Source organism: Carassius gibelio, chromosome B25 (assembly GCF_023724105.1).
Source record: "Carassius gibelio isolate Cgi1373 ecotype wild population from Czech Republic chromosome B25, carGib1.2-hapl.c, whole genome shotgun sequence".
Lineage (NCBI taxonomy): Eukaryota > Metazoa > Chordata > Actinopteri > Cypriniformes > Cyprinidae > Carassius > Carassius gibelio.
Window position 1 is genome coordinate 14,204,823 of NC_068420.1, and position 18,294 is coordinate 14,223,116.

The window sequence follows — 18,294 nt, forward strand, 5'->3', positions numbered from 1 at the left end:
TTCTCAGAAAAACAAACAAACAAAAAATGTTGTACAATGTGAAGGGTGCAAACCATCAGCTGTACAGTGAGCTCTGCGCTGTCATGGGGGACATTAAACAGTGCTGTACCTGTGTATCCAGCTAACAGTGTTTTAAAAGCTAAGCTTCAAAATCAGTTTATGTTTTATAAAAATAGAAAGTTTCATATAGTTTCAGCCATGCTTCCAAAATCACAGTCGAGACTTCTATACTTCTATATTTCAGCTGGGGTTTGCAGGGCCTCGGTGCAGGTTATACCAGTGGGCACTGTTTGAAATCATTTAATTTGTATGTTTGTTCTATTTATTTATTTGTGCTAATTACAGTGTTTAAATTTTTTCAAGTTTGTAGGTGTCCAGGTACAGAAACTGAATAATCGAATGTAAAATATATCTTTATTTTTTGTTATGTAAAAAATAAACACTTTCAGTTGCCCATTACTGTCATTGAACAATCTCATAAAATAAATGTACAATTCAAATAAGAGTATGATGCTAACGTGTATAAAAATATTTCAGATAGTTATTTCAGTAGACATTTCTAATGTGCGTTAAGATGAAGTACCGCTTTATTAATACTTAAGATAAGCAAATATAGGCAAAAATCTAAACATACATTTAATAAAAAATTAATAAAACTGACACCCAACAAAATTACTAAATCTATCTAAATAAAAATTAGAAAAATGTAAATAATATGGAACAAATGGTGTGTATATATATATATATGTATATATATATATATATATATATATATATATATATATATATACATACACGCTTTTTTTTCATTATTGTTTAAATATTAAAGCTTATTTCTGAGAAAAATGATTAACATAACGGAGATGTGTTAATTTATTTACAAGTTGCAGCGTGCTTCAAACAGGAAACGAGCGTCGTGCCCATGGCAACAGTGACACAAATGGCGTCAGGGGCGCCTCAACAATAGTTGGTCATAGAGGACATTACATTAAAACATTAGACCTGTTTAGCTCTCTGCTAAGACCGTTTTAATTTTAAAATACTTACCACTTTGCCGTTTTCCTCAGGTGTTTAAAGCAAGCTGGTTCTATGTTAACCAGCGGTGTTATTTGATACCCTGTCACTGTCAGGCGCTTGTAAACTGTGAAGTTATTTATTTGTCGTTGTATATTATGTCTTCATGAGCTGCGTGATATCGCATCGCTTCGAGGCTCGGGAATGAAGGTGAGGGATCATGGCACACATATCACTGCTGCTACTCTACAGTTACAGTCTTCTATTACCCAGCTGGTTAACATGCCAACTCACTGATACTCAATGCCTCTTAACCTTCCGCCCTTTTGCTTGTAACGTTACTTAAACTCACTTTTTTGTTCTCCTATCCTGTTAAACAAGAAATCAGATGATCCATACGAGAGATTCATTTTGCTACATCTTCAGCATTATGGATTCCTCTCCGGTAGGTTATTCAAGTCAGGTTTTGGATGGGTTTACCAACGCTTGACTGGTTTAAGGGGTTTCTCTGTGTTCTTACTTTTGTTTCTATATATACATAGAGACTAGCTCTTCTGTGCATGCTGGGGTCCCCATCAAGAGAGAATGGGAGGGCAATCGAGATTCTGCTGCTTCAGACCTGATCAACTCCGCATCTGAGAGCAATGACTCCAGCTTTGAAGAGGAGCAGGAGGAACCCAAGCCATGTCAAAGTAAACACGTTAAACTACTGGATCTGGGTCTGTTCACACACTGATGTGAAGTATGGGAACCCACTTTTCCATATAAGAAAAAGAAATGCTTTGTTAAATTATGATTATGAAATTATGAAATACGAAGTCATCAAAATAATAATTAAATAATTAAGTCATAAACTTAAATGTTTAAATTTTTGTGTCATAGTTAAGACTCTCTCATAAATTTTACTTTTTATATCATATTACTTTTTTTAATGAGTTTCTGGTCAATTTAAATTTTGTTTCTCATTATTATTTTTTTCATCTTTTATCTAATATTTTTTGCATAGCTATGAAAGTGTGTGATAATTTCAACTATTTTATCTCTAATTAAATAATTTCTGGTTGATTTTTTTCCTCATTATTATAATAATTCATTATTATTTTGCTTAACTTTTATCTATTAATTATGATTTCTTATGTCTGCATTATGACTTAGTATGTCATAATTTTGACTATTTACTTAATGGTTTCCCAAAGCATGTTTTTATTATGTGGTGGAAATGTATAATAAAGCATGTTATGTCCTTTTAAAATCATAATCATGACATAAAAATGGAAAATTATGACATTATGAAATAAACCGTCAATCAGTAATAAATACATTTTCAGTAAAGTTAATCAATAATTAAGTCATAAGACAAAAAAATTGAAGTTATTGTCAATTTTTCTTATAATTTAGTGTTAATTTAGACTTTACTTTTTTTTTTACTTGAATAATTAAAACTTAGTTTTTCATAACTTCTGTCTAAATTATGACTTTGAGTTTTTGCTTATAAATATAACTTTTTATAACATGATTAGGGAGTTTTTTGTTTTCTTATGTGGTGGATATGGCCTTCCATAATGAAGCATGATATGTAAATTAAAATATTGTAGTTTACAAGACCTAAATAGAGTTGACCCCATGTAAAGATGCAATACTGCATCTTGCAACCAATCACCACCATTGCCACCTAAATAATGATTATTTAGCATTTTCTCTCAAGTTCTTTCAAGTTGTCACACAATATGCAACACTTGAGTCTAGGCAGCTAGTTCCCATTTGAAATTCATGGGCTTTATAAAAGATTCAGACACTAGGAACACATTATTGTTTTAGGGAGCATGTACCAGTGAACTCTTGGTTTTATGGGTAATTCTGCTGGTAACAAATGCTTTCACTTGTCTTTTAACTACAGCATGTCTGTTGCCTAATAAATAAGATTTTGTACTGTCTGTGTTTCATTACTTTCCAAGATTTTTTCAGCTTAGACAAGGTTCTTAGAACCCGACAGCTTGTGTTTGATTTTGACGGTGAGCGGCCCATTCCACGCCTGAGGGAGCCTTTGGACCTCTTCACAATCCCATCTACCTCCTGTCCATTCCAGGGCGTCCGCTGGCCCATCGAATGTGAAGTGATCCGTGACAAAATCCAGCATATAGGTAACAGTGCTTTACTTAAGAAATAACAGTTAATACAGTATTATTGTCAGATATCAGATCAGATCAGGATTTGTGTGGAGACACTTTCTTTGAACCCAGAATCTGTGAATTTATTCATATAATACAATAAAAAAGTTCAATTTATCCATACAGTGATTTGATTATTGTTTATTTAAAAGTGTGAATATATAAAAATTAAAAGTAAAAATATATATAAATATATATATTTGCAATCTTTGCTGTTATTTAATATTTTGAATTTCTAAAAACCAGAATGGGACCCTTCAGAGCCGGAGCCATTCTATCAGCCAACGGGTGACGAACCGGCTCCCATGCCTGTAGGAGGGGTAAGAGGAAACACTGTCTACCGCATAGACCCAGGTAAGAAAATTATATAAATATACATATTCCTCTGTGCAGAAATCTATAGCTACTTCCAAACTTTGGTTTTTATGTCCTCACCTGTTGGTTCACCACACCATTTAGCCACAAAAAGCTCCTACTTCACCTACTCTCGTGTGGGTGGGAGCAGAGGACCCATTAAAAGTGCCACGTCCTGTGCCAACCATCAGGAGGAGCCTACGCTAGATTTTGAGTCCCGTTTTGAGAGTGGAAACCTACGAAAAGCAGTGCAAGTGTGAGTCACACAGCTTCATTAATTCTCCCACAAATGGTTCTGCGTCTTCTGACAAGATGTAAAGCCTGTATATCTCAATTTAATTGAAACTGCTCTCTGATCTTGGCCTTCCAGTGGTCAGTATGACTATGAGCTGACTTTGCGCACTGACTTGTACACCACTAAGCACACTCAGTGGTTCTACTTCCGGGTGAGGAACATGAGGGCAGGTGTCACCTACCGCTTCACCATCGTTAATCTGATGAAGACCAGCAGTCTGTATAGTGCTGGAATGCGCCCGCTGCTCTACTCTGAACACGCTGCCTGGCTGAAGGGGGAGGGGTGGCAGAGAACAGGAGCAAATATCAGGTGACAAACAGTGATTTCTCAACATGAACACAAAACTGTGAATCCGTTATCTTATTTGGTAACTCGATGACACATAAGTGTCCATGATAAATAGGAAGGAAACATCTTTTATAATATAGTCATAAGCTATGTAAGCCCATTTCTAACACATACGAAAACAACATGTTTAGGTTAATCATAATTGTGACATAAGAAGTCATAGATATGAAATGTCTTAAGTATGAAGTCGATATTGACAAAGGTCAAAATTATGACATACTAAATCATTATGTATGGTGGCCCAGTAGTGCACAACACAACAAAATCTCCACAACACCATGAAATCGCGGCTTGTCTTTGTTGTGTTGTGCTAATTTAATTGTTGCGGCTTGTTTTCCGTTGTGTTGTGCTGATTTTGTTGTGTTAATTTCGTTGTGTTGTGACTTGTTTCCATTGTTTTGTGCTAATTTTTTTGAGTTGTGGTTGTTTCCGTTGAGTTGTGCTAATTTCGTGGTTTTGTGCACTACTGGGCCACTGTAATTATGAGATAAATGAAGAAAATTAAATAAAAGGTCAAAATGATGTGCCTTTTATGCCATATTTTTTACTTTTTGTATTATGATTTTGGCTTGGTATGTCATCTATATTTCTATTTCTATAGTTTTTATCTCATAATTGACTTAGTATGTAATTATTTCCTAATTTTATGTCATATTTACGGTTAATGTCAATTTTTTTTTAATCAAAGCATGTTTTTACAATATTTTCAAGAAAAGTTTCAATTGAAAAAACAATGTTGTGTAGTAAAGTTATAGGATTAATTCATAAATATCATTACAATTTAGGGATTATGATTTCATTGTAAAATTAAATTTTACAACTTGTCATAAATAGGCTATTTAAAGAAACTTATTGATTGTTCTCTGATAAAAAAAATTATATGATTTTTCCTTTGTTTCTGCAGGTTGCATTACAATAACTTGGATTTATTAATGAGCAGTAAATTATAATTTTTTTAAATAAAAAATGCTATAATAAACACAATTACCAAAAAGAGGCTTTTTCTTTATTATGATATCAGGGAACTTGTACCACTTGACATTTTTGTCTTTATGCCAACCCCTAAAAAATATTCTAAATTATTTTTGAATAAATTATCAGGTTCCATAAAAAACTATTTACCAAACTGCTGTCTCAATGTCTTCTATAGGTATTACAGAAACAGCACTGAACAGGATGGTAAAGCGCTGTACTCCCTCACCTGGACTCTGGAGTTCCCTTTCGATGGTGACACCTGCTACCTGGCCCACTGCTACCCTTATACATACTCAAACCTACAGCATTACCTGCGTGAGGTCATCTCAGACCCTGTCCGTGCAGCTTACTGTAAGCTGCGAGTGCTCTGTCGAAGTCTGGCCGGAAATGCAGTGTATGTTTTGACTGTAACAGCTCCGTCCAACAGCTTAGCAGAACGCAAAGCCAAGCGGGCAGTTGTTGTGACGGCACGGGTGCATCCAGGAGAAACCAACGGCTCTTGGATGATGCAGGGTTTTCTGGAGTTCTTGCTGAGCGACTTGCCTGATGCACATTTGTTGAGGGAAATGTTCATCTTTAAGGTGAGAGAAGGAATGCAGGGCATGGATGGAGAACGGGTTTTGGCCAAAATTGTATATATACCCATGTCAGGTACTTTACGAGATGTAAACAGTTTAACACAGTAAACTTCTTGATGCAGATTATTCCGATGTTAAACCCTGATGGCGTGGTGGTGGGAAACTATCGGTGTTCACTCACAGGCCGCGATTTGAACCGAAACTACCGCAGTCTGCTGCGTGATTCTTTCCCATGCATTTGGTACACTCGCAACATGGTGAAACGGTGAGTAATAATTATGTCATGGTGACCGTCCTTGTCATTTTATGGACAGTCAAATCAACAGTTATTCAGACACCTTCAACATTTCTTATATCACAGTCTACTGGCAATTCACTGTATGAAGAATTTTGGGGTATAATCACTTTCACTTTATTTCTATCTTTACTTACATTTATGAACTATAGTGTCCTGCACCCACTAGTAAAAACTTATCTAAAAATTATATCTGGTGTCTGAATAATTTTTGGTTTGACTATAACACGTGGTTGCATTTAATGACATTTTGCGGGCAAAAATAATTTCCATTGTCTATTGACAGTAGTGTAGCAAAGTATGAAGCACAACCAACATAGAAGTCACTTTCAAATCTTGTACAAAAAATTTAAATAAGATGGTGTGTCGATGTACAGTGCCATTGCGCTTTGGGTGTCCCGGGTTCGAGTCCCAGTTCGCAGACTTATCCCGATCCCATCCCCTCTCTCTCTCGCACTTCTTTTCCTGTCCTCTTCACACTGTAATTTTGACCACACCTATGCACCCGGTTAATTTGATCCCACAGGTTGCTTGCTGAAAGAGAGGTGGTGGTGTACTGTGACTTTCATGGTCATAGCAGGAAAAACAACGTGTTCATGTATGGATGCAGTGATCGGAAAGTTGCTTCGCAGTCTCTTCAAGAACGCGTTTTCCCTCTTATGATGAGCAAGAATGCTACAGACAAGGTTAGCAGCGGTTGTCATAGTCACAATCTCAAGTAAAATATGACTTTTCCAATTTTGAATGCATGCTTTTGTCTTCTCGTAGTTTTCTTTTAGGAGTTGCAAGTTCAAAATGCACAAGAGCAAAGAGGGCACCGGCCGCATCGTCATGTGGAGACTCGGCATTAGGAACAGCTACACGATGGAGTCAACCTTCGGAGGCTCCACACTGGGTACTTACATGCTTTGTCTTCCAAAAAGTTTGTAAAAATGTATTATACTCTTATATAGTGTATTATTTATACACTATTAAAGTTTTTAAATATAGAGGTTTTATTTGTATATTTTAATGCATTTAGTGAGATCGTATTGAGTTATTTTTATTAGTTTTGTTTTTATTTTTTAGGTACAATTTTAGCAATTCATTTCAGTTAGTTGCCAAGACAAAAACAGATGTTTTCTGTATATAAGAAGAGTTATTTTATATTTTTTTTATTCGTAGGTGACAGGAAGGGAACACACTTCAGCACACGGGACTTGAAATCAATGGGCTATTGCTTTTGTGACACTCTGCTTGATTTTTGTGACCCTGACCCAGCCAAGGTGGCCCGTCTTTGGACTTTACTTCTTTAGTTATAAAGTTTTAATCCGATTTAAAAGAGCATTATTGACTGAAATACATTTTAAACAGACCAAACACTGTCTGGAGGAGTTAGGGCTGTTATTGAGACAAGAGGTCAGACGGAAGCTGGGAAGAGAAGTGGACTCCTTAGAGGATCTGTCTGACATTGACATTGAGTCTAGGTAAGAATACAGTCAAATAAAAACATCCTGTGAACATTTGATAACTACATGTCAGATTTTTTTCACAATGTTGATGTTCGATGCAGCACAAGTGGATCGAACAGTACTGAATCAGATGGACTTCCTGTTCATCTTCTAAATGCCACAAACCAGGTGCAGTACGAAGCTAAACCCTCTCAGTGACATCTTAAAAAAGATTTCTGTTCAGTTTATTTAATGTTCTGTGGTTTCTTTAACAAATGTAGGGCAAGAAAAAACACCTAAGAAGCCGCAAAGAAAGGAACCGACTCCGACAAGAACGAGTACAGAGCACAGGACCCAAAATGATTCAAAAGAACATCAAACATTTGGTAGATCTTACTAAATATGCGTTTTTATAGGCTTTTCCTTATAGATCATGAGTTTACAAAAAAAATGTTTAGGGACAATTATTCATTTATTTGAAAAAAAATTATTTAGATTTTGTTTTAGAACATTTTTAAATTAACTTTAAAGTAAAATGTTATTTAAAATATAATTAAAATTAAGTTTAAGATTTAATTTAGAATTGTATTCATTATATCTATATATATTTCTGAAGGATCCTGTGCCCTCAAATGAAGATGTGGTCAAAGTGAGAATCCAAGAGAAAACTATGAGTTTTGGGAAGGACACTAAGAAACAAAAGGTAAGTCTGTTATTTGGTCCAAAATGATCAGCCAAAAAAAATAAATAAATTGGGGGTTGTTAGGGAAATAGGGAAAAGCTAAGTAGTTTTTAAATGAAAATGGATAGTGAAAAGTTTTATTTTCGATGCTGTGTAGATGCCATGTCCGGTAAGGGCGAATCAGACTGTGAGATCTTGGATCCCTAATCCCACCACTCACATCAGCGTTGTAGAAAATATTCCAGATCTATGGGGGAATATACCAGAAAAGGTAAATGATCTGGATGGATATTTTGGATAATATATATTCTCAGGCAGTGACCATCAAATCATTTTTAAGATATGGCTGAATCCTTTTGTTTGAAAACAAAAACAAACCCTGTTTATTCCAGATTGTGCCTGCCACCAGTTTGCACAATGGTTATTCATCTTACCGTCACTCTGTCTCAGGTAGATATACTTAAATATATCAAAATAAACCATGTATATTCAATTCTTTCTATCAAGGGAAGTAAATGAAATCAATTAAAACTAATGAGGCAAATTTTTCAGTTGATAATAGGCATAAAACATATCAGCACGCTACCTCATCAGCCCCCCAGGGACAATTACAACGACAGACCCACCTAGTTATTGGAGGTCAGAAAAGATGTCCATCAGTACCAGCCTCCAGAGAACGATCTCTGATTATACCAATCCAACCGTACACAATGCCCTTTTACCCCGATTACAGACTTCAGCCAGAAATAAAAGGTATGTCCCCTGACTTCTTATGTGCAGATTTTTTATAAAATTCTGACCACATAGTTGACATGTTTATCATTTTGCTGTCTCACAGAAAGACCCCATATTTCAAACATTACACAGAGGAGGTAAGTTGGCTACCTCAACAATGTACAATTCACAGTAGAAGTGGCATAATAGCAGAATACATTGGAAGCTGAATAGCAAGGCTATATATATATATATATATACACGTACACACAAATTTGAAATGTTAAATGTAATTTTATATATATAGAGAGAAATATACATATGTAATTGTCTATGCATAAAATATATATAATTAATCTATAATTAAATAAATTGTATAATTTACACATTTAAATGCATAAACGCTCTTGAAATGTCAAGATGTTAAATTAAGATACAAATAAATGTATTAATAAGATTTATAAATGTTATTAATTTACATTAATAAAAATATATATAACATGTAATGTTATGCAATTATCTATGAATATAATGCAAATAATATATATTTCATATACATAATTCATGCGTTAATTTATATATTATTTAAGTGTAACCATATAGATGATATATATGTATGTATGACTGTGTGTGTGTGTGTGTGTGTGTGTATATATATTTTCTCCCCCAGTCAGCAGAAACTCAGGCAGGAAAGCCAGATGCAAGTGACACATATTCCTGTCAAACATTTAATGCCACTAGACAACATGGGAACCCTGAGGATCAGTCATAAGACCGATGGACGAGGTAAACATTTGCTAGTTCTTTAATTACTGGTATGGCCGATATGCAGGGGAAAAAATAAATAAAACTGTTGTGCATTATAAATGTCCACTACACTATTTGAAATTCAATATCAGATTTAAATACATAGTCTCCAAATGTTTTTGCCAGTGTATTAGTGTATTATGATACCTGCAACTTGTTATTAGTGTATTATGTTACCAGGTGCCATGGTTGGCCTTGCATCCCCAGATACAGAGAAGTCCAGAAGAGCCAACCAAATCAGTAAACAAAATGCTTCCGGCTTCCTCCCTGACCTACACAGGTTTATTTTTCTGGCTGTTTGCTTGACACTTACAGTCACATACAGTGCAGAATGTCATCATCTTTTTCTCACTGCTGTCATTGTGTGCTCCTCCTTAGCCACGGTCAGTTGTTTGGGAATCAGTCTGCGATCGGAAGCCTGAGGATAGGGAGGCTGCCCAAAGGAAGCAAAACTCAGGTTTTCGGGAGAAATGCTGCTTCTACAGACAGCCTGAGCAGTGAGGAGAAGGGTGTCGCAGAAAGAACATCTACACATTTTCCTCAGTCATAGCAAGTTAAAGGGACAGTTCGCCCAAAAATGTAAATTGTCATTAATTACTCACCCTCATGTCTTTCCAAACCCGTAAGAACTTTGTTCATCTTCAGACCACAAATGAAGATATTTTTGATGCATTCCGAGAGCTCTCTGACCCTCCATAGACAGCAAGGATACTTACATGATCAATGATCAGAAACATAGCAAGGAGATCGGTAAAATAATCCATGTGACATCAGGGGTTCAACTGTAACTTTATGAAGCTATGACAATACTTTTTGTGCACAAAGAAAACTAAAAAAATGACTCTATTAAACAATTTGTCTCCTCCGTGTCAACCTATAGTGCCATTTTGGAGTATCGCATATGTAAACAACTTATGCACCGTGTGTACCCGGATATGTTGTTTATGTTCAAAGCGGAAACAGTGTAAACAGCATATCCACATACTCTGCTGCTGACACAGAACAGCATGCGTAGTTTACATATGTGATACTCTCCAATATGGCACTATAAGGTGACGCAGAAGTGATGAATTGATGAATAAAGTCATTATTTTCTTCTTTGGGCACAAAAAGTATTCTCATAGCTTCATAAAGTTACAGTTGAACCCCTGATGTCACATGAATTATTTTACCGATCTCCTTGCTACGTTTCTGATCATTGATTGTGTAAGTTTCCTTGCTGTCTATGGAGCGTCAGAGAGCTCTCAAAAATGCATCAAAAATATCTTAATTTGTGTTCTGAAGATGAACAAAGGTCTTATGGGTTTGGAACGACATGACGGTGAGTAATTAATAACACAATTTTTATTTTTGGGTGAACTATCTTTTTGACTCAGCTGCTGATTTACTTGACAAGGTTCCGTCTGCAGTTAACTCAAGAGTCCATGCAAGTGGAGAACAAGTCCACAGATGTTTGGCCTCAAACATCTCACATGCTGCAGCCTTATGAAAAGCTGGTCAAGCCAGACAAAAGCACACGAAGAAGATGAAGAGATGATGAGCATGTAATTTTCTGTGAAGCCAAGTTGTATGCAATTCTATATTTTAATTGTGCAATCCTTAACTAGCATTTTTAAATACATTTAATAAAATATACACAACCACTGGAAAACCAATACTTTCCCCCCATTCTTTAAAGCTATATTCTGAAATTAGCACACTAAAGTTATTTTAATATGAACTTCTTTTCTACTGAAAAGATGACATTTCTTATTGAAAAAATTCCATGTGTGATCTTTTTCTTTTCTTTTTTCTTTTTTTATGTGTGGAACTGATTTTTAATGATTTGATTTATCTAATAAATTCAATTTGTAATTTTGTTAAATTCAAAATCGTATACATATTATTTTGTGGTTTATAACAATGGAGTTTGTTTAATCTGTTTATGCAAGTCTGCAAAAGTTTTTATTAATTTTTTTATGTTTATTTTACATAAAAAATATTATACAAGGCAAGATTCGTTTGTATAAAATAAGGCACAAAGACATCCACAGTAACAATTCAACTCAACGACTGATGTGTCCTCTAGTGTTCGCCATCGATAATGGATGGAGTCTTTGTATTTTTCAAATAAATCTTAGTGTTTTTTTTATAGTCCATCAGTGCAGGTCTCGTCACGTCCTTAACTCCTGAATCCCATCGAATTGTCGCAAATGGAAGCGACTCTCAGTGTGTCGGACCATTGCACGCAAGGCAACAAATCCAAAAAGTGCCTGAAAACCCCCCCACAATATTCAGTATTTCAGTATTCAAATAAATTCCTTTAAAACATATTTAAATAATTATAATCCCATATCAATACAGAAATATATATATATAGATGAATACCTCTGCAAAAATAAATAAGGCCAGTATGATATGAACTCCTCTCTCCAAGGGTTGAATGAGAATAGCCTCATTGAAGAGCTGGAACAGAATCAGGGGAAACTGGAGCAGGAAAGTCAAAAGCCAAAATCCAGCCAATTCTGGAACCTATGCAAAAGATTATAAAATGATAAAGGGAAACGATCATATTACTTAGGTTACGCAGATATGGTTTACCTTCTCTTGTAGATTTCCAACATTGCCCAGGTAGAGTCTGATGGCCTCAATCAGGGTCATTAAAATAAGAATTGTGATCAGGATAAACTTGTAATAATCTGCGAGGGCTGGGTACTAGATGAAAAAGCATAATTAATTATTAGCATTAATATCCCAGAATATAAAAAAGTTTAAACAGCAATGGTCAGCTATTTAAGACTGAATTGTTTAAAAAGATAAGGGAGAGGAGAATCACCTTCAGTTGTAGCATCACAACCTCACTGATCCACCAGAAAGGAAAGAACCACATGTTAAAGTAAAGTGACATCTGAAGCGGCAGACTCGATACTACATCCTTATCTGGCGAATAAAGAACATCACAGTGATGGGAAGTTCGACTCATTTTTGCGAATCGGTTCTTTCGAATATTTAGATTCTTTCGAACAGTTCGTTTTTATGTCGTCACTGTGTCTGTTATTAAAGCAAGTTTTCATTAAATGCTACTTATTAAAACACTAAATTTGTATGAATGATTACGATTCGATTTTGCGATCCAATTTCTTTATAATTGATTTTTTTATATATAAATATAAAACGCCATATATTGAATCGTAAATATTTTAATTGTAAAATTAAGCTATTTCGTTCAACTTTTTTTAGGTTGTCAGTTTAATAAATCATTTGTGAGTTTTTGACAAAAAAATAAATTGATTACTGGATTAATCGTTGAGATCGGTTTTGTGAACATGTTCAATAGATTCACTAAAAGATCCGACTCAAAACAACAAATTGATTCGCTGTTTAGGTACTAGGTAGGCAGCTCAGAAAATGAAAGTAACCAACACCGTTTAACAGAGATATAAAGCATTACTGTATCTGCAAATCAGGTAAGAAATAAAATGCTAACAGAAGCTAGACTACCGTTATGTGACACACAAACTCGGCTAATGGCTAACCAGATGAATTAGCCCAGCAGCTAGCACCTCAAAACATAGTCACCATTTCGCCAACTCAGACACCCTTACTCTGGTTCAGGAAGTCAGCGTGCTCCTCCGCAGAGGGTTGTGTTCGGCTTTGGTCCACAAACACGGTTCTGGAGAAATCTCCAAGCCGTCGCCGGATGGGTTCAGGCAGGTCCATGTTGAGAGGAACAAACGCGAGTCCGTAGCAACGAAGGCGGTCTCATCGATCCAGCGGTGGATGACACGGCTCAGAGTCAGATTAACCCGTTTTGAGCAGTGTATGAGGAAGGAAGGCAAATGATGTGGGTTTGAATTCTGCATTCAATATACGTAATATTATCTGTTTTGTAATTAAAATTATGGAAGCTTATTTTAGTTTCGTTAATTCTGAATTGTAGCTTTTTTTCAGTTGAAAAAAGTCAGTGAGCTAAACTCACAATTGTGAGAGAAAAAGTCAGAATTGTGAGATAACAAGCAACAAAATAAGTATTCATGTAACAAACATAATAATAATCTTCATTAACAAATCAGAAAGTAACGTCCCAACAAACAACTTTTGTAAAGCCCATTTTTTCATGTTTTAAAAGATTTTGAAAATTTTGTTATTTGACATGCTTTAAAACTACAGACAGATTTTGGGTTTTTCACATTATAATTTTTTTTCTTTTTCACTACGTTCCAGAAACATCGTTATAACGTTTAGGACATCAGCAACATTTTACAACATTTTACACAGCAGGCACACTACATCATAGCCTAATATAAGACGTTATTTGGTTCAATTTCGGTTGCAACATCGGGCTACCAAAATTCAATAACCAAAATAATTTAATGTCCAATACCGACCCAAACACCCCACTGTGAAAGGTGGCCAAGAGGCAGTGCCAAATTAGTCAGCATGTGAAATTCGAAATTCCAGTCAGCCCCATCTTGAAGTTTGTCTTTTGAGCTAAGATAGGGGATGTTTTACTAATATTAATATTATTATTGTTGTTGTTAATATATATTAGATATATCATTTTCAGCATGATAATATTGAACTGGTTAACCTAACTTAAAAATTATCTAGTTTTAATATTCAACTTTAATTTCAAGTGAAAACAATAAATATAATAAATAATAAAAATATTTATTGGTTTATTTAATTTTCTTTTCTACAGCTTGATGCTGAATATTGGACGGTTTGAATAATTTTTTTTTTTTATTATTTTAAGAAATTATTTTATATTTGGTTAATTCTATTCAAAACAGAAAATAATATCATACATAATAAATAATATTTATCTATTTTCGTATTTTATAGACTGTCTGTCTGTCTGTCTTTCTGTGTCTGTCTGTTTGTCTGATTGTCTGTCTGTCTGACTCTCTGTCTGTCTGTGTCTGTCTGTCTGTCTGTCTGTCTGTCTGTCTTTCTGTGTCTGTCTGTTCGTCTGATTGTCTGTCTGTCTGACTCTCTGTCTGTCTGTGTCTGTCTGTCTGTCTGTCTGTCTGTCTGTCTTTCTGTGTCTGTCTGTTCGTCTGATTGTCTGTCTGTGTCTGTCTGTCTTTCTGTCTGTCTTTCTGTGTCTGTCTGTTCATCTGATTGTCTGTCTGTCTGTCTGACTGTCTGTCTTTCTGTGTCTTTCTGTGTCTGTCTGTCTGTCTTTCTGTGTCTGTCTGTCTCTCTGTCTGTCTGTCTGTCTGTCTGTCTGTCTTTCTGTGTCTGTCTGTCTGTCTGTCTCTCTGTCTGTCTGTCTGTCTTTCTGTGTCTGTCTGTCTGTCTGTCTCTCTGTCTGTCTGTCTGTCTTTCTGTGTCTGTCTGTCTGTCTGTCTCTCTTTCTGTGTCTGTCTGTTCGTCTGATTGTCTGTCTGTTTGACTGAGTGTCTGTCTGTCTTTTTGTGTCTGTCTGTCTGACTGTGTCTGTCCGTCTATCTGTCTATCAGTCCGTCCATCTGTCTATCTGTCTGTCTGTCTGTCTTTCCATTTGTCTGTCTGTCTTTCTCTCTGTCTGTCTGTCTGTCTGACAGTCTGTCCATCTGTCTCTCTGTCTTTCTGACAGTCTGTCCATCTGTCTGTCTGTCTGTCTGTCTGACAGTCTGTCCATCTGTCTGTCTTTCTGTCTCTCTGTCTGTCTGTCTGTCTGACTGTCTCTCTGTCCGTCTGTCTGACTGTCCCTTTGTCTGTCTGTCTGACAGTCTGTCCATCTGCCTGTCTCACTGTCTCTCTGTCTGTCTGTCTGACTGTCTCTTTGTCTGTCTGTCTGTCTGACTGTCTCGCTGTCTGTCTGTCTGACTGATTGTCTGTCGGTCTGTCTGTCTGTCTGTCTATTTTCTTCAGTTTGATGTAAAATTGGTTGATTGGTTGATCATTGTCATAATTTCTATTTTTGATATTTGGTCAGTAATGTAGGTGAATTTCTGTGGAAAGTGTCTTTGAATGGATTGGTCTTTGGCCTGTGGCCATACAGCATCACATACTCTCTGCTCTGGATGGCTACGGTGTGCTGAGTTTGAGTATTTCTGCCTGAGCTAACCAATTATATGAGTGGAGAAAAGAGCACACTGGTGGCGCTGACTGGCCGTGAATGGAGCTCAGAGCAAGCAGAGCTGTGCTGAAAAGAGAAAGGAAAGTGTTAAGCAGAGAGAATACAGACCCTGTGTGGTGCATTGGTGAATGAGGCCACAGTTTGGTTGCCATGGATCCAAACCAGAGTTTTGTGATTGACATTATACATTAACCTTCAATGAAATGAAACAAGTTTTGGTCTTCTTTTTGTTTATAGACATTTTTATTATTTGTATGATAAAAATTGGTGAGCCTTCCTGTTTATTTAAACTTCAGCAATCTAATTATATGGTCGTGAATGTCTGTAGTATATTGTTTAGTTATTTTTTTATACAAATATTTGTATTTATTTATTTATTGAAATAAATTCTTCTCTGAGCTGTATTTTGTAATACAAGAATTCTTCCTCTAGAGGGCACTATTTAAATTGGCAAGACGGATACTGTAAAACTTGTGTTGGATTCAAATAAAAATGTTGGAGACTTTGATATTTAAATTTCATATCTTTAATACATTCTTACTTTAAAGAAGCAAAAAACAGTTTTTTACTTTGATAATAATAAGAAATGTTTCCAAAGCAGCAAATCAGCATATTAAAATGGTTCCAAATGATTGTGTGACACTGAAGACTGCAGTAATGATCCTGAAAATTTAGCTTTGATCGCAGGAATAAATTACATTTTAAAATATTTTAAAATAGAAAATCGGTTCTTTTAGATTCCTTTAAATATCGCTGTTTATTTATAGTATTTTTGATTCAATAAATGCTTGGTTAGCCTAAGACTTTTGTCAACAACATAAAAAAAAATAATTAGCGACACTTATATTTGTACTGGAAAACAAGACAAAAATACTAAGTGTGACCTTTCTTTGGAGCTTTTTTTTTTTTGCAGTTCATGTTTAGAAAAGCTATCTTCAGGGCTAGATGCAAGATTAATGCAATAAAGAGTTTAAGAGAGTTTCTTGGGTTGTTTTTTTGTCATTTTTATTAAAATTAGTAATTGAAAAAAAAATTGGCCTCTTTGGGTCATAATTCTTCACATGGATTCACAACAACTATTCTGACCGAATTATGTATACAATATGTTGACATTCAGAAATTGTGATTCTCATGGCATACTGACACTTCAGAAAAAAACACTTCAGTGTCAAATGTTAAGAAGTTGCTTGTTTCAGTCAGGCTTAGATTACAGGCTAACCATATCGAATCACATTAAATGAATTTCTCAATGCCACAAGTCACACAACACAGCTCTAAATGACATGCGTAAGTTCCCTGTATTCGTTTTCACACATGCTCTCAAGTGCTTTTCTGCTTGTAAATAGGCTCTGCGACTTAAACAAAAGAACAGCTTTCCAAAGCATTCTTTGAGACTGCATGCATTTTATTGCCTTTACTTCTATACATACGGAGACAGAGATCACATTGCTATGGTGGAATAACAGTAAAAGTAGGGAGGACTCTAATTAGCGAGGTGGCTTTTGATTCGTGCCACAGAAAGACTGGTGCAAATGCACAGGGCAAGAAGATTAGGCAGTTCGCTGGGTGAGGTACGCCTGGGCCCTTTTTTGCCTACTGGAAGCCTGGCCATTGAGCCTGAGGAGCCTTAGGGTGTTAAGCAGCCGGGGTGCCAAATTGGGCTTTTGTATGGGGTGACAATAGAGCTCCCTGGGCCCAGACAGAGGATGTGATATGGGAGCTAATGCACCCTCTTGTTGAAGGCCTTGGGTGCAAGAGGAGAAGAGTGAGGGAAGCCAATTTTTGTCTATTTAACTTGTGCAGCACACAGGGCATACTGGTTAATGATTTATGGGTATATCATAAAAACATACAAATCACAAATGTAACTGTAAGTATCATACATTGGCTGTTCACACCAAATACAAGCTATAACAATAACTATAAAGTTTTAACCTTGAACAACTCAAAACCACAAGGATCAAGATCCGAACCTTGAATCAACTTGGGCTTCTTCCCCAACTTTTAAACTGTTGAGAATTCCACACCTTTATCGATAACATCACAGATGACTGATATTGTTGAAATCACTTTCAGAACTTTTTTTCCTCAGTTTTTTAATAATAAAATCATTGACAGCCAATCAGAATCCACCGATTTTAAAGAGCTCTTTCGTCAGTGAGTATGCAATAAAGTATTAAATATCCTTTGACCAAGCTTTCTGCATTACTTATTCACGTGCACGCTACAACCAACAGCGCTCAGTAGCGTATTTTCCCACCATGCAAAGTACACATTTGCAAATGGCCCCTCCTGGAGATTTGCCTATAGGGCCCCCATAATGTAAACATGCCCCTGACAGCGCTACAAATGTTGTCCGATTTCCAAACAAATGGCTTTTACAGAACTTTGTTTTTTTTTACACTTGATTTTTAATTAATTTTTTGGTTCTTTTCGTCTGGACTATAAACGAAAAGGATACATTTAGTCCTGGTCGAACTTAAAGATACAGAACAAAAGGCGTAACGATATGGTCACGACCTGAAACAGTGGTTCTGATACCTGTACTAAACTGGAATGAGCAACAGAGTTCTTATGACAACAAGAAC

The 18,294-nt window shown here is 35.8% G+C and overlaps 2 protein-coding genes across 2 annotated transcripts; one reads left to right on the forward strand and one right to left on the reverse strand.

Moving 5' to 3' along the window:
- Positions 1-987: 987 nt before the first annotated feature.
- On the forward strand, positions 988-11,311 carry agbl2 (AGBL carboxypeptidase 2). The gene is made up of 24 exons (XM_052597293.1): positions 988-1,224; positions 1,396-1,459; positions 1,557-1,706; positions 2,970-3,155; positions 3,429-3,536; positions 3,642-3,792; positions 3,907-4,140; positions 5,330-5,735; positions 5,855-5,997; positions 6,554-6,713; positions 6,796-6,922; positions 7,192-7,292; positions 7,381-7,493; positions 7,580-7,646; positions 7,739-7,843; positions 8,074-8,160; positions 8,297-8,410; positions 8,532-8,589; positions 8,692-8,892; positions 8,978-9,011; positions 9,524-9,639; positions 9,841-9,940; positions 10,039-10,209; positions 11,027-11,311. Exons 1-24 carry the CDS (start codon positions 1,219-1,221, stop codon positions 11,187-11,189), a joined length of 3,165 nt encoding a protein of 1,054 aa, XP_052453253.1. The 5' UTR covers positions 988-1,218; the 3' UTR covers positions 11,190-11,311.
- Positions 11,312-11,601: 290 nt separating this feature from the next.
- Positions 11,602-13,445, reverse strand: tmem17 (transmembrane protein 17). The gene is made up of 5 exons (XM_052597093.1): positions 13,245-13,445; positions 12,476-12,579; positions 12,241-12,354; positions 12,028-12,171; positions 11,602-11,912 (listed from the first exon to the last, which is right to left on the reverse strand). Exons 1-5 carry the CDS (start codon positions 13,357-13,359, stop codon positions 11,814-11,816), a joined length of 576 nt encoding a protein of 191 aa, XP_052453053.1. The 5' UTR covers positions 13,360-13,445; the 3' UTR covers positions 11,602-11,813.
- Between the last annotated feature and the right edge of the window lie 4,849 nt (positions 13,446-18,294).